Source organism: Galleria mellonella, unplaced genomic scaffold (assembly GCF_026898425.1).
Source record: "Galleria mellonella isolate WM207_F2 unplaced genomic scaffold, CSIRO_AGI_GalMel_v1 utg159, whole genome shotgun sequence".
NCBI classification, from domain to species: domain Eukaryota; kingdom Metazoa; phylum Arthropoda; class Insecta; order Lepidoptera; family Pyralidae; genus Galleria; species Galleria mellonella.
Window position 1 is genome coordinate 4,396,019 of NW_026442004.1, and position 25,980 is coordinate 4,421,998.

Sequence of the window (25,980 nt, forward strand, 5' to 3'; positions counted from 1 at the left end):
GGGATTTAGCGTGAATTTACAGGGTACAGAGGAATAACACCAGAGTCCTCAGGAATGGCAACACATGGGGGGTATCATGGGCAAAACAGTATACTCTGTTATGTCCATGGTACTGCTCATGTCTATAGGCGACGGTTACTGCTTTCCATCAGGTGGACCGTCAGCTTGTTTACCATTCTAAGTTGTATAAAAAAAATATAATACTTTATAAACAAGTGAATTGAAGAAGAAATTATTTGGTTCAGGATTAAACTATTTAAAAGTTTAAGAAGAAAAAAAAAACATTTGCCCAATATATTGTATCTAACCATTTATTTAATACGCAAAAACATTATTCACAGATACAGTCATTTTCTACTACATATTATTATTATTATTAAAATTTCATTTTGATGGTAAACTTACGTTACATGCAAGAGAAAAACTACCTAAACCCATATTTTCAGGTACCAAGACAATCGTGTTTAATGCTTACAGTTACTAGATTAAATATGGTTGTGTATGTGAAACGAACAGCTCGCGGATAATTAAAATGATAAAAACTTTTGTTTGTTGTGTTTATCGTAAACTTAATATAGATTAATACAAGTTTAATAAAGGTTACCAATTGTAACATTTGTAACATTACATCAGCGAGAAATCGTGCCATAATTGTTACCGCGAGTTGTCGTTCTCGTAACTGCAGATGTGACAAATATGTTAAACACATTTTAAAAGCAATTTTTATACAAGCATAACTATACAATATTTATAAATTAAATACCAGCCTTTACATAAAATAGATTTTCTATTAACGTAATAAAAGAGTTTTTGTATCTACATAACAGTATCTTATTCAAAATAGTGACACTTTATAATTGACTAGACATATTCTCCTTTGTGTAATAAAATAGTTTAATAATTGGTAATGTAGGAAAAAAACCGTTGTATACTTTTATTAATTTGAAAACTGTATTTTCTACCCCATAAATACACATCTTTTTATTTTAAAGACAATAAAAATTAAAACTACTACGTAAGATTTTAAATTTGCAGAATTAAAAAATTATATTAAATTTACAATTAAAGTGAAATAACTTTAACAAATTCTTGCCTTATTGGCTATAGCTTTGAAAACATTTTACAATCAATTATTATATCGTCGAATAAGATTTATTTTTATTGCAATTTCTAAAGTACAATACATATATCTGATAAGGGAAATAGATTCTAAAAGGATTTTATAACAAAACTATGAATGTAATAAATAAATTTAAATTTGGATCTCCGTATATCATTAACAAGTAACCCTTTAATATTGTTTTTTTTTTAAGTTCTTTACTTAATTTTAAATATTACACTGCTCATAAATTTACATTTAATCTTTATTTATATTTTGGACGTGAAATGCAATGATAAAATGTATTACATTACATTTAGTACGGTACAAGTTGATACGGTTTATATATATATATATATATATATAAGAATAGCTAAGTATATAAAGGACGTGTGTTAAAATTATAATAAAATAAATTTACATTCGTCCACAATTTGAATGTTTAAAAGGATTTCAAGCATATTTCGTTGTGATCCGTGAATAGAATAAAAAATATACGAGAACTTGGAATTTTGTGTTAATAACGCCACAGTTTTTAAACGATTTAAAAAGAAGATTTACTGCAATGTTAACCTTTACACATACTCATTTCTATAAGATAATTACTTTCTGAATGATTCTCTAACAATTATATTAAAATAAAAATCAACTTTTTTTATAAAAAGAAAATAGTAATAGCGTTTTACCATTTTATATAAGGTTGTGTAAGTACATAAGTTAACAATTTATCCATATAATATCCTATTATATAACATAAATTGTATATATGTTATGTAAAATATACAAATGAATTTTTAGTCTGCAACATATAAAAATGATCAATACTGTTTTTAATACGCATACAAGTAAATTAATCATTTAAGATCTTTTTACCTCATAAGAACTTTAATCTCAACAAAATTAATGCAAAACTGTCAGTTAAAAAATAACCATCGAAATCGGTTAACGAACATATATCGACATAAGAAACTTACGCATAAAATATTCACCATCAAACTACAATCCTATTCTTTTTTAAATCGATTCAAAATAGTGGGAACACGAAAATAGCGAATCGGTCAGTGATCACCAACAAAAACCCATTTCGAACTCATCTCGTTTTTTTTTTTATTTATAAAAAAAAGCAAACTTCTTGAATTATGTGACAATAATTTTATTGATATATATATTATATATAATGGAAGAGGAAGAAAAATTTTCACAATGCAATTACAAATTTTCCATGAAGTAACCGTCGTCGTTTTGTTGTGACCCTCTGTAGTTGTCCATCTGAAATTAAAAGTTATTGATTAGTTTTTAATTCTTTATATATCGGCAACGCACACGTGACACCCCTAGTGAAGCAGGCGTCCATAGGCTACAATGACTGTTTACCATCAGACAGGCTGAATGCTTGTTTGCTCTTTTGTGGTATAAAAAAATAGTGGACTGCACTATTCTAATAAAAATTATGATGAACCCAAAAAATGGCGGTACATTTGTTCCTATTACATTGTCTTTATACATGTTATATACAGACAGAGATTTTTTTTAAATAATAAAAAAAAACATTTTTAGAATAAAACAAACTATGCATATATCCAGAAATAAATAAATGTATAAATACACATACATACACAAATACACATACATACACAAATACACATATAATATACAACCAACAGTAAATAATTCTAATGATGATAGATTAAAACAACAGAGAAAAGAAAATAAGGCAGAAAAATACCTACGACTGAAGCAAAAAGTACAATTAATAAGCAAAAGAAAGGAATGAAGATAAAAAATAAAGTTATTAAAAAATATATGTAATTTATTTTTAAATATTGCTTTTAATTGATTTAATGTCAAGAGGCAGTGCATTCCAGTGTTTAATGGCCTGAGTGGCAAAGAAATAAGAAATAAATCCATGATGAGTTAAGATGTGGAGAAGTAACTTCCTACATTGCGAAGGGGGGGGGAGGGATTGTTAGCAATGGAATTTGACAGCCCCATTGCTAGCAATATGCCCTATTAGGTCGACCTCCACGTGATTCCTCCTGGAAACCATCGTGAGCAATTCTTATTGAATTCGTTACGATGGGCTAACTGACCTGCTTCATCCTCACCTATCATCCTTCACTGGAGCTCCGCCGGTGTATACCGGTAGCGCGGGTGGGATTACCATTCCATTATCACACACTAAAACATTGACGAAGATAACGAAAAACATTGTCCTCATGGAATAGATAGAATAGAATGAATCTCCCTCACCAGAGGAAGAGTTTGTACAAAAGTCGATTGCTTGGGTACCTCTGTCTCATTCGAGTTTCAACCGTGAAGCAGTTGTGTTTGCATAGCTGTGTTTCGGTTTGAAGGGTGGGATATGGCGTGAATTTACTGGGTACAGAGGAATAACACCTGAGTCCTCAGGAATGGCAACGCATGGGGGGTATCATGGGCGAAACAGTATACCCTGTTATATCCATGGTACTGCTCATGTCTATAGGCGACGGTTACCACTTTCCATCAGGTGGGCCATCAGCTTGTTTGCCATTCTAAGTTGTATAAAAAAAAAAATATAAATTTGCATTTAAGATACTCTGGATAATTTGGATCGTATAAAACAGAGTGAAGAGTGCATAGTATAAATATAATATATTAAGTTGCCTTAACTGACCTTAATATAAATGACATATAACAAATTAATATTAACAGTTCAATTGAGTTAAGGCGTAGTACCACTTAACAATATGTGACGTTGTCCAGCGGTTACTAGTTTATACATCAAACGAGTCACAAGCGCTCTCACAAGTGTTGTCTAAATAATTCTCACCCAATGTTTGATGATGTTCCGTAGTTTAAACTTCATTACGTCCCGGGCGGCGCTGTCGTCGTACACACCTGCACAGCGATGTCACAGTATAAATGAGGCAGTAGGTCAAATCGTGACACACAAAATATGTACTATATATGAGGCCTATAAAGTCAAAGACAGCTAAACGCCATAAAATCGATTTCATTTTCACTCTGTACTCAAATATAGTTCTATTAATTAAATTTATTATTAATATTCTATTTTTTTCAATTTTGGTTTAAAATATAGAATATCATTCCATATGCTTGGGAAAATTATAATTTTTGTAGTTTCCTGAATATTTGACAGACTTGGATTTAGCTGTCTTTGATTTTATAGGCCTCATGTGTAATTACCATGTTATATCTAAAGAGAAAAGTCAAAAATAAACTGATATGCATACATGAGACGATATATAAATGTAAATAAAACAAGAGATATTATGTAAGATTCCTTCTGCCTACTCCAACTCGACGTAAAATTACAGAAATTCATTTCATTATAAAAAAATATATAGTTAATCTAGTGACATACGTATGTATGTTAATATGAAAGTATGTTTAGTATTTCAAATTTCAGTGCCAGATATCGTTTATAATGTGCTCTATATATTACTTCAATAAGAACTCTTATTTAACTTTACAAAATGCAATAAATATATTTTTCACTAAGATAAATATTATTAATAGTGATAAAATATAAAGTCGAGCTACTGTCTACAGATAGTCTGTGGTATTAAATCTTATTACGTTTAAGTGGGCGTAAGTCGGGTAAGTCGCTAACTTATTGTGCAAATGTGTGAGAACTTAAGCGTTGTATTGTTGAAGTTACAAAAATAAATTCAAACTGTCATGCTTGTTTTGTACAAAGTTTAGTACGTGTATATTAGTATTTGCTATTAGAAATTAGCAATATATAATATGTTAGCACAGTATTTAATTGATATCTTAAGTCACCTATATGATAATTATTAATGATATTCATCACACATTCTGTGTATTTTAAGTAATTTTTTTAAGTATTCTTAATTCATTTATTTTGTGTGTGTGTGTCTGTGTGTGTGTGTGTATGTGTTTGTTTGTGTGTGTGTGTATGTGTGTGTTTATAAGTTATGTGTTATCTTTTTCAATAATGATCCAATCCTATAATTCTTTTTGCAATTGGGTTGCTTGAGTTATGCCTCTTTCGCCAATATTTTTTTCACGTTTGAAAAAAATTATATTTGTTTTTTTATTATGTTTCTGATCACTAGGGTAAAGAACTCACCCCCATCTCTGACGGGTATGATATCGTCACCAGGCGGCAGAACGCCACTGTATCCAGAGTGGGGATAAATTGGATGTGGGGCCGTCTCTTCTTGTCCTAGTTGATGCCTCGCTATCATTTCAGAATTTGACTGAAACAAAATTACAAATGAATTATTTCACATATTCAATACTAGCGACTATCTGCGACTTCATCCGCGTGCCAGGGATATAAAATTGCCTATTTTCTTCTCCATTCCATAAAGCAGGATGTATCCAAATTTAATAGTGACTGGTAATACCGTTATGGCGCTATGAGGACAAACAAACACTGTAATATTGTAATATTAGTAAAATTTTCTAAAATCTTAGATTTAGATAAAATCTTTCAAAATAAAAACAGTCCTTTTTCCAGAAAGACGCAGTGAAGAAGCCAAGAAATTCTAGTAATAGCGCGCTATATTTAACACTTATGTGGAACTCGATATAACAGATCAAAAAAGGAACGCTCTACACAATCAAACACACACACGTGCGCGTGTACAGACGTCATCTATTTATGTAATGGTGACAGCTATTATGGATCACGTCGTTTTGTATGAAGTGTCCGAGTATGGAATTACATAAGGATAGTGAGGTCATTGACACTGGGTACTTTCAGTTTTTACATACCACCTTTACACCTATTTTTGCAATCTTTGTCTTTGTTTCAATGACTTAGGAGTCACATATTCTTCTTTGCAATTTAAAAGTTCCTTGTTGGAGCAACAATAAGATAAAAACATATATTTTTGTCCATTTAACTATAATGTCAAGAATAGAGCCTAAAATAGCCTCAGCCAAAGGAGAGAAAGGGATTGTTAGTAATGAAATATAACAGCCTTACTCATTATATCAGCCTTTAACTATCCACTGCTGAATATAAGCCTCCCCTTTGGGGGGTTTTTCCAGTAGTTGCCACGCTTAGAAAACGGATTGACAATCGCAATTAGGCTTTATAGATGTTTTAAAAGGGACGCAACTGCACATCCTTCGCCCTCTCTTAGTCGCCTCTTACGACACCTACGGGAAAGTAAGAGGCTGACCTATTCTATTCCGGGACTACACGGTCCAATAGCGATATATACTATCAGATCGACCTCCACGCCATTCCTCCTGGAAACCATCGTGATTAATATATTTTAAATTCATCACGATGAGCCAGTTACTTCTCCTTCCAGAACTACTTCATCCTCATCTTTCATCCCTCATTGGTGCCCCGCCAGTGTATACCGATATGCAGACAGGATAACTATTTCATTATTACCCATTAAAAAAAAAGCCAAAACTATATTCTTAACATCTCGATACGAGATTCTCTTATCTAGCCCATCCATTCTTAGTTTTCCCCTTCTTTCTCCTTCTATTTCTTCTATACAGGATCAGATACCAGTGACTCTGAATCTCGCCATGCTTACAGCACTATCATTGGCTTCATATATGACTATATGATATACTATGACTTTCTTCAAGACCATTCCTGGAGACAATTATATGAAGCCACTGTTAGAATGCACTGTGATGCCCGCGGCTACCACCAATCATCACAATACATTCTGTAATCCCCATAATGCTGTTCATTCCTATAAGGTACTATTTTTGGTGTTCTTATTTTTCACACCAATTTTCATAAAAAAACAATACATCAAAATAGTTCCAGCTTACACTTAAGAGATTTCTAGTCTTGTCAAAAAATACTATTCTCTTTTTAATTTGTTTAAATTGGGATTAGACGACGCTATATAATTAGCTGAGTATATATATATATATATATATATATATATATATATATATATATATATATATATATATATATATATATATATATATATATATATATATATATATATATATATATATATATATATATATTACAGGACTCTAAAAACAAATAAACTTTAGCCAGTCATTTAAAATCTCATCAAGTTGTCCCAGAATTACTAATTGAACATTCGACATTATTGACAAATAGTTTGTTACGCAAACCGCGAAACAGATTCACGCGTACGTTAATTTTACCTCGGTAGGCATATTTTACATAGTCATCATTATTTATTTATTTATTTAAATAACTTTATTGATCAAAAGAAAATATAATACAAAATACGGACTTAATTCTAGTAACATTCTCTACCAGTCCACCTTTGGGATGAACAGTGAATCACGAACGCGATACTTCATTATTGGGATAGGTAAAGAAAATAACAGTTAATAATAGGGGGGAAAGGAATTGTTATTAACGGAGACTAAGAATCCCATTGCTAGCAATATATCCAGCCAGGTCGACCTCCTCGCGGTTCTCCCTGGAAACTAATTTAATATGAATTCATCATTGATGGGCTAAGTGACCTGTTTTCATTCTCATCGATCACCCTTTATTCCATTTTCACCCATAAAAATAATGTATGATTTAAATTATATAGATAGAGAGCCTCAAAAAATATATAATTATCAAATTAGCTGACTAATTTCTTTATCAGTATTCTATATACTTACGCATAAAATGTATCTTAACGTATTATTTAATAAATAAAATGAGTGTATACGCATTAAAAAGATACAAACATTATAAGACATAATAAATATAGAAGTTACAAAGGAATCACTCATAACTATTTATCACGCAAAATTGTATGAAAAAGTTGACCGGTTTTTCTCGAATTACGCTCTATCTATATAATTATTTATACATAAATAACATAAAATAATGCTAGCATTGTACTTAAAAAATACAATATTTTACATAGATATTTTATTTTAAATAGATACCGCAACTAAATATACTTTTCCTATTAGTTTTTAACCCTAAAATAGGCTTACGCAATTTTTATTGCGCTCAAATTTCTAACCTCAATATTTATATAAAATTAGAGTTGAGTAAAGTTTAGAGAATTAACAGAAACACCATTATAGGTAGTATTTTCAAAGGTTTTACTATAGGAAGGTATACGCTGAACGGAGTTGCTTCGCGTCGGCCAGCAATCAACGATCGTCAAAGATACACAAGAGAAAATACGCTAAATATATATTTTGCGTACCATCGTACGCAAAATATATATTTACAATGTGACCATCTATTTGTACTTATGTGTGTGTTATATCTCACCTCCATAGCAGCAGTATCTCCGGATCTCTTGCCATGTCCACCAAAACATGAGTGGCCGAATGCTGAGCAGCCTCCTAAACAAAACAATAATATAGTATTTAGTGCCTACTTGTAAATAAATAAGAGATTTGGTTTCATAATAGGCATCTATCAATGACATCGATACAATTTTGCTGACGCTAGCAAATTGCAAAATTAACGGCTAAAATTGCATATTGATGGAAATGGCATATTACTTGCATTTCCTCATCATCATCGTCATAGTAGTTAAATGATCACAGCAAAATTATATTTTAACAATACAATTTGTTACTTTGTACGGAAAATATCTACATGCGGGGGGAAAAGGATTGTTAGCGATGGACTCTAACAACCCCAATGCTAGCAATGTTACTAATCAGGTCGACCTCCACGTGGTTCCCCCTGAAAACCATCGTGGTTACTTCTCGTGGAATTCTTCACGATGGGTTAACTGACCTGCTTTCATACTCACCTATCTTCCCTCACTGGTGCCCCGCCAGCGTATACCGATAGCGCAGGCGGGGTCACTATTGCATCATCACCCATTAAAAAAAATATCTGCATGCAACTCTATCCCAGTTGTATTCCTTTTTTTTTTTTTATACAACTTAGAATGACAAACAAGCTGACGGCCCACCTGATGGAAAGTGATAACCGTCGCCTATAGGCATGAGCAGTACCATGGACATAACAGAGTATACTGTTTCCCCCATGATACCCCCCATGTGTTGCCATTCCTGAGGACTCAGGTGTTATTCCTCTGTACCCAGTAAATTCACGCCATATCCCACCCTTCAAACCGAAACACAGCCATGCAAACACAACTGCTTCACGGTTGAAACACGAATAGGACAGAGGTACCCAAGCAATCGACTTTTGTACAAAGTCTCCCTCTGGTAAATTCCTGTTGTGAAGCAGCTACGCTTGCATGGCTCTCTTTCCATTTGAAGGTTGGAAATGGCAGGGAAATTAGAATATATGTTACCATGAATATCACGGTATATTCTGTGATATTCATGGGTCTAGTCATGTGATAGTCATATAATCATAGTAATCAATAATTACCACTTTCCATCAGCCAGTGAACCATCAGCTTATTTACCATTCTAAGTACCACAAAAAACTACCAATAAAAAACAATATCGTACACAACAATAAGTAGATACATAGATACTCATTAATGATTATCTGTAATTTTTTTTAAATTGAAATAAAACGCGCTATTTCTAATGTTGCCAGTAAAGTAATTGAATTAGAGATCTATTTTTTTCAATTTGAATTAAGAACTACTTTATCTATTTATTTATAATATAAATAAATACTACAAATATAATGTACATATATTAATTATAATGGTGGTCATTTTCTACGATATACTTTATGTATATATGTTTATATAAAAATAAAAGTATTTAGTAAATATAAACATCATTACCAATTGCGTTAATCTTGTTCGTTTCATTTTTCTGTTTAACCACACAATATATTTTTCCCATATACAAAGTAATAGATATACATTATGGTAACCCTAAATAAAAAAGTTGACCCTTAGTCAGAGTAGCATTTGTAAATAGAGACACACTTTTTATACATAATTGTTTTATATTTATTTTTATAAATACTCTTGAAGATGAAGTTTCCAAACCGATTGATTGAATATAATTAATTAAAACCATTTTAATAAAAATAGTAGAACAAAGTACGAGTATTTTGAATAGCATTATACAGTCGATTTTATTTAAATATACGGAAAAAGTTCTAAATTTCCAAATGAACAAAATTCGTTCAGTATCAAATAGAATCGATTTGTGATTTGGATAATTTATACGAATATCATGACTGACGATACAAGGAAAAGATTCTTGAGTTAATGCATAATAATATCTTGTGACACAATTTTAACAGTTAGCCATGTGAGCCACGTGAGATGATATGTAATCGACTGGAATTAGGTAAGTAGGGCAAATTTTTATCATTTATGTAAGTTGGAAAACATTTATATTACTTCCACAGATTTTAACTATAGCTAGCTTTCACCCGCAACGGTGTCAGCGTGAAATAAAATGTGTTCTTTGATGGGAAGTAAAAGAAACTTATTTACTCTTTATTGCACCACTTTAAGAATAAACGGAAAAATTTAAAGTTGTGTGTACCTTTCAATGCTAAATCATAATAAAATAAAAATGGAAAAATTTGTTAAAAAAATAAAAAAAAATTTTTTGGGGAGGGTTACCCTTATCATTGAGGGGTATGAAAAATAGATGTTGGCCGATTTTCAGACCTACCCAATATGCACACAAAATTTCATAAATATCGGTAAAGCCGTTTCGGAGGAGTTTGGTAACAAACACCGTGACACGAGAATTTTATATATAAGATATATATATATATATATATATATATATATATATATATATATACACACATATATACCATCATTCGGATTCATATTTATAATATTGGTAATATAACAAAAATATAACAAACAAATATTAATACTATAACAAAGCATTATCTATAATTCTTATTAGAGGTATAAATGCTAATAGTTTTCTGTTAAGACATTTTATCATTCCGCATACATGTATATTTTTTTATGGATGATAATAGAATAGTAACCCCACCCGCGCTATTGGTATACACCGGCGGGGCACCAGTGAAAGTTGATAGGTGAGGATGAAGTAGGTCAGGTAGCTCATTGTGACGAATTCAACAAGAATTGTTCACGATGGTTGCAAGGGGGAATCACGTGGAGGTCGACCTAATAAGGCATATTGCTAGCAATGGGGCTGTCAAACTCCATTGCTAACAATCCCTTTCCCCCCCGCATACATGTATTAGGTATACCCACATTGCAGGCTTCACATACATGTATGTATCAACAAACAGTCATCATTCAAAATTTATATTTTATTATTTATATCAGCCGTTAACTGCCCACTGATGAACATAGGCCTTCCCCATAAGGGAAGTTTTGGCAGTTTTTGGCGACCACAGTTAGGCTTTTGAGGATGTTGTGAGGGACCTGATGGTCATATCTCGGCCATTAAGTTCCCTAAGTCGCTTCTTACGACTACGACACCTACTTGAAAGGAAGAGGTGGGCCATTCTATAACGGGACCACACGACAATTATTCAAAACAACCTGCATCCTAAATAACCTTTCATAACAGTGAAAAACTAATAAAAAAAATAATTCAAAAATAATACCAGAGGGAGACTTTGTACAAAAGTCGTTTGCTTGGGTACCTCTGTCCTATTCGTGTTTCAACCGTGAAGCAGTTGTGTTTGCATGGCTGTGTTTCAGTTTGAAGGGTGGGATATGGCGTGAATTTACAGGGTACAGAGGAATAACACCTGAATCCTCAGGAATGGCAACGCATGGGGGGTATCATGGGCGAAACAGTATACTCTGTTATGTCCATGGTACTGCTCATGTCTACAGGCGACGGTTACTGCTTTCCATCAGGTGGGCCGTCAGCTTGTTTGCCATTCTAAGTTGTATAAAAAAAATTCAAATTCAAATCATCTGTATTCAAATAGACTCTGTGACGGTTCGCCTATAGTACAATAGGTTTAATACCATAAGTACATAGAAAAGAAACAGGGGTTCCTATGGGTGACCGCTGCGAAAGCTGAGCTATTTAATATAAACAAACTTTAAAGTCAAGGTTCACAATAGTATACAGAGAAGACGTTACCATATATGAAATATTGACACAGAAGGGAAACTCCTTTGATGTGTTTCCAGAGTGTAGTGGACGTCACAAGAAAATTAAATAAATTAAACAAAAATATATTATATTTTATATTAACCAAATTATAGTTTACCTTTTTCTCATCAGGTGTAAAAAGGATGCATACAACACAGTTTAATAAGGTTTACGAGAGCCTTTAAAGTTTTATAAATTCGATAATCAATTTAATAGAAAATACCAAAATACGTTAACATATAATTAAATTGAATTTAAAGAAAAGTTCAGTTCGAATAATAGGCTAAATCCGATTATTGAAATATCTACCCTTCGGTGACATAATCTATGACGTTACTAGGTGAAAAAAAAAAAAAAAAGAGGAGGGCCGGCAGATCGGCGGGCGCGCGGGAGTCACTTTTTAGGAATTGCGCAATAAAAGAAAAAAAAGGAAAAGAAAAAAAATGGCGCAGGAGTCGTGTTTTAAGGGACTGCGCAATAAAATAAAAAAATAACTAGGATATAGATCTAGGAGGGACTGGTTCGATGAAGGGGTTTGAGATCTTAGTGTATTACTATGGATTAAGTGTGTGAAATTAATCAATAGAAGACTGGAGAATCCGGTGAGCTTGTTCCATTTATTACTACGTAGTTAGATTTTTGACTGTGATCACAGGCAAAGTCTATACTTAATATTTTTCCCAACAACTATTAAAATACGTATTTAGTCGATTCCATATACCTTTAGGTAATGCGTATATCGTTAAATGCAATCACATTTGAACAAAGTTTACATCAATATAATTTACGTACTTACGTTATTCTACTCATATAAAAAATCCAATTATATGGTCGTTTGATAAAACTTCATCAATTTGATTCAATGTTCTAATTGTCCAGTTTTGGAAAATACTTATTGAATCAACTATTGAACTATTACAATACTAACTAGTTTCATATCTAGTTATTATAAAGTATTTATTTATTGAGGATAATAGACTAAAGTGACTATGGTCTGGTCTCATTGCTGGGGAAACAGCCATTGATGAGAGAGAGGGGTTGTTGAGTGGCGACCCTGTGAATGCAAGTGCGGTGTGGGCTACCTCCATTGTTTGGAGTGACTGTTTTATGTGTATTGTGGGGCCGTTCCTTGTGTCAGTCGGTGGAAATTGCCTGTGTTCAGTCGTGGGTTGGTGATGGTTGAGACGATGATGATGATGAAATATTTGTATTTATTACACTATTACAGTGTTGGTTTGGAATATCTGTTCATACTTAACGCTTCATGGTGAAGTGTTTTTATACCATTACTCGGTCGACCAGATTAATGATTCTTAGTCTATATTTGATTATCCATGACTACATGTGGGGATTTGTTTTACACCAGATGTACAAAGAGACAGCTTAACTGTTGCAAGTGATATTATGTGAATGTAATACTTTTAATACATTATTAATTGTGTTACTAGATAAATTCATGTGACTGTGGGGTGTTTATGGTAAACAAGCTTGTATTATTTAAATAGATATTTTGTCTTGATTTATTATAAACTTTAATATTGATTTTGTTGTAGTAAGCAAGCTGATAATAACAATTCTGTGTGTATTACTGATTACTAATAATATTTAATTATGCTGATATTATAGGTGTGGATTTATTTCCTAATGGTAATAAAAGTACTAAAAGATTCTCTGACTATAGTTACTCTTAACTAGGTATGAGGTTCAGTATAAAATTGGTACTGTATGACACTTGTGAAGCTATGTATTTTACTCATATTTAGAAAGGAAGTTGTCCTGGCGATAAGGTTTGTATGTGTGTTGTTTGTTCATGTTATATTGACTAGACAAGTTCAGACAGGGTTAATATTAGTGAATATTTACTGGATTTATATTTAATATACATGTTTTGAATATTTTATGGGAATAGTATGGAGATATACAAGTAGTAAAATATAATATTAGTATTTTATAAATTTAATTATTGAGTTATATGTTTATGTCGGACTGTATCCAAGGAGATATTATCCTATTAATATCAAGTTAGGACAATTACTTTAAATATTAATAAAGCAAACACTAACACTGATTATTCACTTCTTTAATAAATTTACATTAGAAGTTAGGAATCAAATAGATAGCATATTGGGAAATCTTCACCACACATGTATTTGAGGAATGTTCTTGATAATTAGTACTGTATGTATATATTATTGCAAGTACAATTGCAATAAGAATGTTAAATTTCTAATCTTCTGTTCATTCTTGAATTTGAAAGTAAGCTTGGCTACTGATATGAATATAAAACTGCAGCATTACTGGATACTATTAATTATTTCTGGTGTAAACCATGATTATTTATGTCACTGATAATTTAGTTGTATATTACGGTTGATATATGATGATTTTATATTTAATTATATTAAACAAATACAAATAAACAAACTTGCTAGTATTTGTTACGTTGACAGTTGTGATAGATAATCAAAATTCAATTCAATACATCAATACGTCATTCAATACGTCATTAATGTGACAGATGTCAAACAAAAGGAGATTATACACGTTATGATTCTATATCTAAGTCTATAGAAAATTTATATAATTTTCTGTTATTTTATAATAACTGTAGGGGAAATATTGGAATTATTTATATGAGAAATTTCACTTAAATGATATGATAATTATTTAAAGACCTAATTTCTTAGGGATTTAATTATGATGATTTAAACACTAAAACACTTGTTTATCTGAGAAATCCTCTTAGTAAATAGGTTTACTAAGACACTAAAAGGAAGTAGATATAGTATAACTATAGTAAAGCTACAATAATTGTATGGGACTTACTGTCCTTTCTATACAAATATATATTTAATCTATATCTTTCACATTATAATTATGCAATATACTCGTATTGCCTCTACTACTACAACATACACAAATAGGACTTATTGTCCTTCCTATATACCTATATATAATAATTGACCTGGCACTTTAATGTGTAATTTATCAGTACTTATGACAACAACCAATTAGGACTTATAGTCCTCTCTATAAAGCTACATAATTATTTAATCTGATTATTTCACAATGTGATTAATCAAACCTCTATAAATATTACAAAAGATCTCTATTACTCTCAACACAATAATAGCTTGTTGGACTTAGTGTCCTCAAACTTATAGAAAATCCAACTGGTTATTTCACGAGACGTTGTTAACTTGTGATTAATCAGTGTCTTTTAAAGGACTTATAGTTCCTTTAGATATATCTCTCTGAATAAATAATTGGTTAATTCACAATGTGGTTAATCAACAATAATATTATATATAATTGACTGGACTTATAGTTCATTCAATAGCACTCATTACTTTTAGTAGCTCTCGACCTATGGGTTGGACTACTCGTTCTTAGGCTCCGGCCTAATCAACAGATTTAACTTGAACCTTGAGTATTCTTGGTATTAAGTAAATAATATTAAATTGACAATGCTATGTTATGATATAGCAATTATCAACATTATATGGCTTGGCCAATTCCAGGGTGTGGAAGGTATCCCCTATCACACAAATCTTCATCTCTATCGGACTGTCTTCACAGGTGATCTCTAATGTCACATTATAGGGCCGAAGGGTTATGTCCCAACAAAGTAAGTTCTGGTGTCTGGGTGATCTCGCTTCTTGGTCTGATCTCTTGTGGAGCCGAAGGGAAACCCCCATTGAGAAAGCTCGTAACAGGGTGACGCTGGGAAACAGTTTCGTACTGTTAGTGGGTGATCTCTATGTCGCCATATAGGACTGAAAGGGTCATCGCCCATGAGTAAGCTCTCGTGTCGGAGTGATCCTGGGATTTCAGTTCCGATCCTTTTGCCTCTGGCAAACACCAATTTATACTGGAAGCATCGTGGGGCTGGTGGAGCCACTGTAATGTTGAAGTAAATGTACTTATGTTTGGTTTGGAACTGAGAATACTCATTCCCTTATTACCATCAGAGTGCATTAATAAATAGTAATACCCTTCCCTACCTTTTTGGAGGAAGAGTTATAGATAGTTGGAAAGTCTTCCACTGGTCCGGGCGTGTGAGGGGCCCGACCGCTCCCCCATTTTTTTTATTATTACAGTTATTCTGTAATTTACTATTAAATTAACATAACTTCCTTTTTACATGAATTATGAGTATAATTCATTAATTATTCTTAATCCTTAAAGATTTATCAATCATCTTCATTATTTAACTCCTATCATATACCAATTAAAGAACCTTTTGGTTATTACACACACAACGGGTCCTACATTACTAGACGATCACACATTTATTTATCTGGCCAAATGATCAAGTGTTCTACTATAAAATCTGTTCAATATTATGTGTTTATTGTAAGGGTTTATATGATTCATAAGATGTTTGGGGTGTATAAAGCAATATAGGTATGGGCTATATTGAGGGTGTTAGGCCTTTCTTTAGGGTAGATTTTCATTATATTTTCATAGATTTCATTAGGTAAAGCCTTCGTAGGCTTTTCTTAGGCTTTGTAGGTTTTCCATGTGTAGCTTAGTTTAGAGGGTAGTTATTTTATAAAGGAGTGCACAAAAAGAGGGGGGACCATCACAACTCGTTTACAAGTACTTTTAAGTCGTCATTTTTTTAAATCTACTCCAGCGTTCGGAACTTTTTTTTTGTACCACAGAAGTGGCAAACAAGCATATAGGCCGTCAGATTGTAGACGGTCACTGTAGCCTATGGACGCCTGCAACACTAGAGGTGTCACGTGCGCGTTGCCGACCCTGAAAGTTATTATCTGCTGAGAAGGACCCTTTAAAGAAAAAATTATAATCTGTTTGATAAATATAATTTATTTCTATTTTTATTTTACGCATTACTGCATTGTTACATGTTTATAATAATATAATCTTTATGGCGATAAAGTATAAATAATAACAATATAATATGAAAATATACTTTCTTTTGCCCGAGTTACGGTTACTAACTCATTCACTGTCATATTTCTAAATAAAGATTTCTAACTATATCGTCCTTACCGGATTTGCATAAAAAAAATCACACCTATATCCGAAATATTTTTAGAAAAACATGAAATAGAAAATACGATAAGTCGAAATACGATTTTGACAATAGCGTGATATCGTCAATTGAATATTTTATCAATCGTGATACAAACGACAAGGCCTTAGGCTCACAATAGTATTGATGCAATGTTGCGTGGGATGGGTGTAGGGTTGTCACAAAAATAAAAAGGATATATATATATATATCCATTTGATGTTATATATATATATATATTAGATTTAGCTGTATCGTCTATAGATACTACCGCCAATATTGAATATGAATATACGTTTATATTGATATTCAATAGCCTCTAGAAATAAAAAAGTATTTTTTTGAATTCAACTGATAGTTCCATACACTATCTCGTTCTAACAAACATACTCCTTCACGTTAGTATATTAAGTATAAACTTATATTCAGGATGTCAAGAAATTATAGATCAATATTAACATAGTCCAATTTTTTTTATATTTATGATTAGACACTTGACAATTTTATTGTTAAAATATAGATTTTTTTATACCAATGAGGTAGCAAACAAGCATACGGCCCACCTGATGATAAGCGGTTACCGTAGCCTATGAACGCCTGCAATACTAGAGGTATTACGCGCGTGTTGCCCACCCTGAAAAAACCTCTTTACCCCCCTTTTGAAGGACCCCATGCTGTAGTCTCTTGGGGAAACCTCGGCAGGGTGCTCATTCCATAACCTGAGTGTTCGTGGGAGAAAACATAGAAACATAGAAAATTATTTTCCAATAATTATTAAGTCATATTAAATAATTCATATTGTTTATTGAGTAATAAATATTATATTTTATAATATTACAAATGTGAAAGTGAGTATGCGAAAGTAGTTACCACTTAGCGCCTTAACAGCTTAACCGATCACTATGAAATTTGGTGTACAGATGTGATATCGTATGGGCATAGAATAAAAAATATATTATCTCGGTTAGTAAACATATCAAGGATATGTGGACGAAGTCGCAGGTAAATCTAGTTTATAATATTAATAAGGAGTTTGCTGAGTACTATATTTTTTTTTTCAATAGAACAAATAAAGTATCCAAAAAAATAGTAAGATACATGTGACAACCCTAAATGAGTGGGGCGTAGCTTTCTTTGAAGGTTGTAAAGTAAAATGTGTGTCAATTCATGTACCATTGATTACTTAACACATGTATTTGAATGGTATTACAATTGGTTTCCATAATAAAATTCCTTGTAATAATCATATTTTTACTTGACTTCTAAATGTATGAAATAATTATGGAGCACTCTTTATGTTAGCAGAGTACTTGGCGTACAGTAATATTTATTACAATAAAATACACACACACACACACACACACACATACACCGATTTGGATGGTTCATTTCGAAGTAAATAGGGTTTACCCTGTGATGAGCCATTAGCTATTTTATGGCAAGTGATCTACAAGTTTTCTTTATAGAACTGTCTAAATACTGTTTTTTTTTTAACAGAAAATAGTGACTTTGGCTTATAAACTCTTGGCCACAACAGAATATCAGTGTTTTGCTCTTTTAAGGGCAAAGCAATAAACTGAGTTGTGACCATTTTGTGTTACAATGGCACACGCATGAAGGAAGGGAAAGAAAGGAAATTGTTAGTTTATATATTTTGTTTTTTTTTTTGTTCTGTTGCTTTTTTTTATTTTTAGTCTTTTATCTCTTTTACTGTGTATTATGTGTATGTTTTTTTTATTGTAATTTGTGTGCTGTAAGTAATGTAAATAAATTATCTATCTATCTGTCTAACAGCACTGGGGTCATCACAAAAAATACTAGAGCCCATGACATCTTTCATGCATACTGGCCCGAAATTTTCATTATAACAATAAGGGTTCAATAAAGGAACTTCCTCCCGCGACCACTCCTGAGTGCAAGCAGGAAGCCTCAAGAAGGAAGATCATTCCACAACCTGTTGTGTATCATTACAGAAATCTCAAGCAGGAGGATCACTTCCTGCTTGAGACTTACCCTAGAGACTACAACTTGGGGTTCCACAAAAAGAACATATCTTGAGGTAAGGTTTCTTAAGGGTCTGCAACGTGCGCGTGACATCTCTAGTGTTACAGGCGTCCATAGGCTACGGTAACCGTTTACCATGAACCAGTCCATATACATGTTTGTCACCATAGTAGTATTAAAAAGTGTGGTAATTATAATTTATTTTTTTATACAAATTTAGAATTACAAACAAGCTGACAATACACCTGATGGAAAGTGGTAACCGTCGCCTATAGACATAAGCAGTACCATGGACATAACAGAGTATACTGTTTCGCCCATGATACCCCCCATGCGTTGCCATTCCTGAGGACTCAGGTGTTATTCCTCTGTACCCAGTAAATTCACGCCGTATTCCACCCTTCAAACCGAAACACAGCCGTGCAAACACAGCTGCTTCACGATTGAAACACGAATGGTACAAAGGTACCCAAGCAATCGACTTTTGTACAAGTATTGACAGTCGCACACATACTAATGGTAGCGGAATTAAACAAAATAATTCTAATCGAATAACCAGTATCCGAGCATATTCTAGTTCTCGACTAAAACTTACTACTTATGCGTAGTAAGCCAACAAAGTTAGTTTTACAGTTAAAAATCCTGATTCTTGATTATTAGTTAAAAATAAACTAAAAATCTTCAATAGGCAACAAGTATCGAGCCCGTATTCGACTGTGAAGATCAAATAAATTGACAAATGTACCAAACAAGGTTTATGTTACATAACACAAACGGCCCAAAGCGACGCCAATACATCTAAGTTTGCACAACGTTTGTAACAATAATGGACTGTTTAAGTTACAAGAGACAGGTACAAGTACGAGTCATGAATAAAACAAAATATTTATAGAAGACGGAAATTAACGCGATAAAGACAACTCAGGTAAATCAATTTAATTTAATACTTTATTGTACAAACTATTATATACAAAAATATGACAGAGGTAATCAAATGTACAAAGGCGAGCTTAACTCTAAAAGAGTTCTCTTCCAGCAACACCCAAAGTGGAAACGAACATCAATGGTAAATTATAATAGATTCCCATTTGTGCAGTGAGGATTCGGAATCAATGAAACACCTGATATGCAGCGGTAATTCGTTGACAAGTATACGTATGAGTCTACTGGGAGCAGCTTATCCAGAGGCAGGGGACTATAGGTATCTTAATTTTTTTATACAGCTTAGAATGGCAAACAAGCTGACGGCCCACCTGATGGAAAGTTGGTACCCGTCACCTATAGACATGAGGAGTATCATGGACATAACAGAGTATACTGTTTCGCCCATGATACCCCCCATACGTTGCCATTCCTGAGGACTCAGGTGTTATTCCTCCGTACCCAGTAAAGTATGAGATATCGCAAAGGTAACACATAAGATCTATAAAATGATGGTGTAAGGCAGAAGGAAACACAAAAGGTCCCAATGTGTCGACTTAGCTGACCACATACGTGAATAAAAGATCAGATAGTTTACCTTCCGACAATGCCACACTTTTGTAAAAAATCTCTTAAGCCCTCCCAACTATTCCAACGCTAAAACACTTAACTTGCACCGTTCACAGCCTTCATCAAACAGCGTCCTGTTGGCACACCGGTTCGTTAACTAACACTAATCTGGAATGTATCCTCTCCGTGTTTAAAACACTATTTTCCTAGAACTTGGGTAATACGTGATCTATACCATGACTTTGTTGTTTTGATTTACTAGCACAAATATAGGCTATCATACTCGTTAATTTACAGTTAATTGTTAAACAGTTGTGTTTGCATGGCTGTGTTTTGGATTGAAGGGTGGGATATGGTAGTGTATTTACAGGGTACAGAGGAATAACACCTTATTGCTCAGAAATGGCAACGCATGGGGATATCATGGCGAAACAGTATACTCTGTTGTGTACATGGTACTGTTCATGTCTATAGGCGACGATTACTACTTTTTATCAGGTGGGCCATTAGCTTGTTTGCCATTCTAAGTTGCATAAAAAAAAAACAAATTAGTCTTTAGTTATAGAAAGTCACTTAACAACTGGACTTGTAACAATTTGACTAATGCTTTCTAAACCTTACAAGTCCTTACTATTTTTACAAATATTATAAAAAAAGTGAATTTCTTTATTTTGGCTCAACCAACCTTCATGAAGTTTAATATACACGTGCATGTACTATTTGGGATGGAGAAAGACATAAGCTACATTTAATTCTGGCTAATCAATTTGTTCTTTTGTTGTATTTTTTATTTTACTGTAATTGTGTGTAACTGATGCAGAAAAATGTAAATAAATGCATATTATAAAATACTATAATTATCATATTATAAATTATATAAATAATTTAATGAAAATGAAAAAAAAAATGTTTTGCACCATATAACTATATATTATGTTATGCTTTTTATACAGACCCTATAGATTCTTTCTCGTTTCGGGTTCTCAAGATTGATTTAAAGAAATCCCTTTAAATGATAAGTCCGTCTGTGTACATTTTTGTTATAACCTTATATCTATATTACAAATAAATGTACAAAAGCATGTAAATAAATAAATAAATCATAAAAAAAACGAACATTGTCCTGACCACATGATAGTTCGCCGATGTCCAATAATATAAATAAACGAATAATACCTCGATTTGTTACGTATTTAATTTTGAAAGTATTTTTCTGATAATTTCACCAAAATTAAACTGTTTTGTTGAAAAAGTTTTGTCTACAAGTTTGGTACAAAGTCTACCAGAGGGAGACTTTGTACAAAAATCGTTTGCTTGGACACCTCTGTCCCATTCGTGTTTCAACCGTAAAGCAGTTGTGTTTGCATGGCTGTGTTTCGGTTTGATGGGTGGGATATGGCGTGAATGTACTGGGTACAGAGGAAAGATTTTATGGGCGAAACAGTACTCTGTTATGTCCATGGTACTGATCATGTCTATAGGCGACGGTTACCACTTTCCAACAGGTGGGCCGTCAGCTTGTTTGCCATTCTAAGTTGTATAAAAAAAAAGACTTATACATAGTTATTAGTGACTTCAAAATCATTTTAAAACTTTCAACTCTAAAGGAACAAGAATACATTGAAGCGGACAGCTATATAGGTAATGACGTCAGAAGGGATATAAAACGAAAATAAAATGGATTACAAACGTGCAAAACGAGCACTGTGCAAACTTAGCTTTGGACCATGGTTTACAAATAGAATAGAATAAAACTTCGTGACCTGCGAGTATTTTAAGAATATACGTCAACTTTATAGGTATCAACTACATATTACTGTGGAAATATTGTGATACGTAACCCCGCAAGTACAACGTATTTAGGAATTTATCAGCTTACTTCATGCATGGGGTTCTACAAAAGTGGGATAAAGAGGTTTCTTCAGGGTCGGCAACGCGCGCGTAATATCTTTGTTATTGCAGGCGTTCAAAGGCTACGGTAACCGCTTACCATCAGGTGGGCCGTATGCTTGTTTGCCACCTCAGTGATATAAAAAAAAACTTCAACAAAAGGAAGGTGCTCAACTCAGTTTATTTTTTTATATTGTAACCTTATGAGTTCTTTTTAAAAAAAGGAGGTGTTTTTTTTAATTCGATTGTATTTTTTATGTTGGAAATATAGCTTCGTCAGTTTTGAACCGATTTGGAAAATTCTTTTTTTATTATATATAAGCGTAAACAAATTACAAATTAGGATCATAGAAATTTTATTAAAATTAGTACAATAGTTTAGTTTTGAAATCAAAATAATTGGTTTTATTACAATTGAAATCAGTTTTTTTTGTGCAAAACAATCTGAATAATTTATTGACATTACATGTCAGCATAGGAAACTCAAAATGTTTTATTATTTTTTCGATTTCTTCAATGAAAACGATCAATTTCACTGGTATAATACTTCTTCTTTGGGGGGAAAGGGATTGTTAGTAATGGAGACTGAGAATCCCATTGCTAGCAATATACCCAACCAGGTCGACCTCCTTGCGGTTCCCCCTGGAAACTATCATGGTTAATTCCTGATGAATTCATCATGATGGGCTAACTGGCCTGTTTTCATTCTCATCTATCACCCTTCACTGGTGCTCCGCCAGCGTATCCCGTTAGCGCAGGTGGCGTTACCATACCATTTTCACCCATCAAAAAAAAACTTCTTTAAAAGCATATTAAAGGTTTCAATTTCACCCCGTATGTTAGACGAATTGGCATAATAAGAATATATCGTATTGCCGTGTTAGCCTCGCATAGAATAGGCCCACTCGTTCTTTTCCCGTGAGTGTCGTAAGAGGTAACTAACTCTCTTAAAACAACACAAAAGTGTAACAGCATTTCCCAACCCGCCTATCAAGCGTGGCAACTACTGGCAAAGCCTACCTATAAGGGGAGGCGTGTATTCAACGGTGGACAGATAACAGCTGATATCGTCATTATGTCATCATGACGATTGTTACATCATTCTAAATACATAAAAAAAATCTGGAAAGGTTTGATTTTTTTTTTCTTTTTAATATTATTTTAAGGGCTTTTACCTTTTTCAGGTATATCAGTCCTATCGTACCCTGAACTGATTTCTCAAACAAAACTTTATCTACTTTCCCTAGACGCGGAAAGAGAAGAATGATGAGACTGAAAACTTGCTTGGTATTAATAAAACTTACAGTACATAATTGTATGGATTCAATATAGATAAAACAAACAGAGTTACTGGATTTATATATAGAAGTATATATAAAAGTATAAGAACAAACAAAAATAATATACACATTACATACACACCACTCTTTCTCTCACTTTAAACATACACACACTCACACTGTTCACGTTCTCTCACATCACACACTGAACCTTACAGATTTTTTTTCCCCTTTTTTTTCCATCCTGTTTATTATGTTTGTAGTTTAATATTGTTAATTCTGCATGTACAAATACAAAGTATTAGTTCTTGTGTGTTGGAAGGAACTGGCTTACAAGGCACAGGTTACGCTAATTTGTAAGCTAGGACAAAAAATATGTAACAGTGCAACCCTGTATTTGTTAATAAACGTTTTATTATTATTATTATTATACTCATTAGCTTAAATAGTAGGAATGCGAGTTTACATTGTCGTGATTAATGAAATCCTTAGATATTGCGTGACAAATGTTAGCCACGACACGAAATATTTTAGAGAACTTATTTTAATCATTACAGAGGTTGCGGATGTACATTTACCTCCACATAACGTAATTATGCACGATAAACCTTTGCGGACTCATTTCAGACCGTAACGATGCCAACACAATGGAGTAAGGGTGAGTAATATATGGCAATATCTATATATTTTAATCGCAATATATATATATATACTGGTCCAATAAAGAACAGGGACCAGAGTGAGACTTTGTACAAAAGTCGATTGCTTGGCTACCTCTGTCCCATTCGTGTTTCAACCGTAAAACAGTTGTGTTTGCATGGCTGTGTTTCGGTTTGAAGGATGGGATATGGCGTGAATTTACTGGGTACAGAGGAATAACACCTGAGCCCTCAGGAATGGCAACGCATGGGGGGTATCATGAGCTAAACAGTATACTCTGTTATGTCCATGGTACTGCTCATGTCTATAGGGGACGGTTACCACTTTTCATCAGGTGGGCCGTCAGCTTGTTTGCCATTCTAAGTTGTATAAAAAAAATGTTAAAAGTCTGTTATCCAGAACATAATATTGCATAACAGACTTTTAACATATTCGAAAATGGATATCCGACCGATGTGGGTAATACTGAAATTACCTTTTTTCCGTCATCAATGTCCAGAGAAACTCAATATATCTGATATCAATATCATATCGGTATCCGTAATATTTGAAGGAAATATAGATTAGGATATCGTTACTGATTTCTACAAGTGCAAAGCTTTTTAATGAAACTTGGTTAAAGATGAGCTAAATACTAATATTATATATGAAAGTAAGTTTGTTTGTTACCTTATAACACCGTAACAGCTTAAACAATCACTATGAAATTCGGTACACATATTGTGTATGAAATAAAGAAGGATATAGGCTATTTTATATATCGGTCACGCGGACAAAATTGCAGGTAAAAGCTACTAAAATATATAATACAATGGTACTAGAGTTAATGCAATATTTTTTAAAGTTGGTATCATTAATTGTCATTTGTGATAATAATCCAGTATTTAACTATTATCAACTAGTATTTGACTTTAGCCAAAGAACACTGGACCGAAAAACGTTATTGAAGTTGGTAACCGCATTTAGTCTTTGCGACTATTAAGTTCTCTTAGTCGCCTCTTATGGCACTCACGGGAAAGAATGGGGTGACTTATTCTATTGTGAGATTCTAGAGAATCAATCGGAATTTAATTACAGTTCTGAAGAACGTGTAAGAACCTCAACAAAAGTTGAATTTACAAGGTACAAAATAAAAAAGAATATCGAATGAATAAACTAATAACTATAATATAAGAATAAATAGATGGCGTTATTTCTAACAATACCTGCTTGCTTGGCTTTTATTTTTAATTTGCTCGACCAGACCGCAGTCGTACGAATAACACGGTTTTGACTTTAAAAAAGGGTGCACCTAATGAAGGTAAACATGGCGATAATTATTTAAAACGGAATAATGAAATCCCTTCTAAGTAATAATTTATTATTAAATATATTGGAAGCAATGTAAATAAATAAATGTTGAGATATTGTTCACTTCGTTGATATTACTTTTGTCAGTTCTGTGTAATTAAACTGTGGTTCTTAAAAAACCCAACTTCAATTGTTGCCAAATCAATTATTTTCTATTGGAATCTTTTTTATAAAATTTACATGTCACCGACATGTAAGTGCCTATATCT

The 25,980-nt window shown here is 32.8% G+C and overlaps 1 protein-coding gene and 1 long non-coding RNA gene across 2 annotated transcripts in view; one reads left to right on the forward strand and one right to left on the reverse strand.

Moving 5' to 3' along the window:
- Positions 1-293: 293 nt before the first annotated feature.
- LOC113510216 (neuropeptide CCHamide-2) overlaps positions 294-25,980 on the reverse strand; it is a 74,280-nt gene continuing 48,593 nt past the window's right edge. The window contains exons 3-6 of the mRNA XM_052892585.1: positions 8,322-8,395; positions 5,199-5,328; positions 3,912-3,979; positions 294-2,368 (exon numbers count right to left, since the gene is read on the reverse strand). Of these exons, the coding sequence (XP_052748545.1) occupies positions 2,309-2,368; positions 3,912-3,979; positions 5,199-5,328; positions 8,322-8,395 (332 nt within the window). The 3' untranslated portion in view covers positions 294-2,308. The remainder of the gene's footprint in view (positions 2,369-3,911; positions 3,980-5,198; positions 5,329-8,321; positions 8,396-25,980) is intronic.
- On the forward strand, positions 9,908-24,481 carry LOC128200152 (uncharacterized). The gene is made up of 5 exons (XR_008252564.1): positions 9,908-10,294; positions 18,891-19,155; positions 19,789-20,025; positions 20,197-20,301; positions 24,319-24,481. It is a non-coding gene; the product is annotated as an uncharacterized LOC128200152 (long non-coding RNA).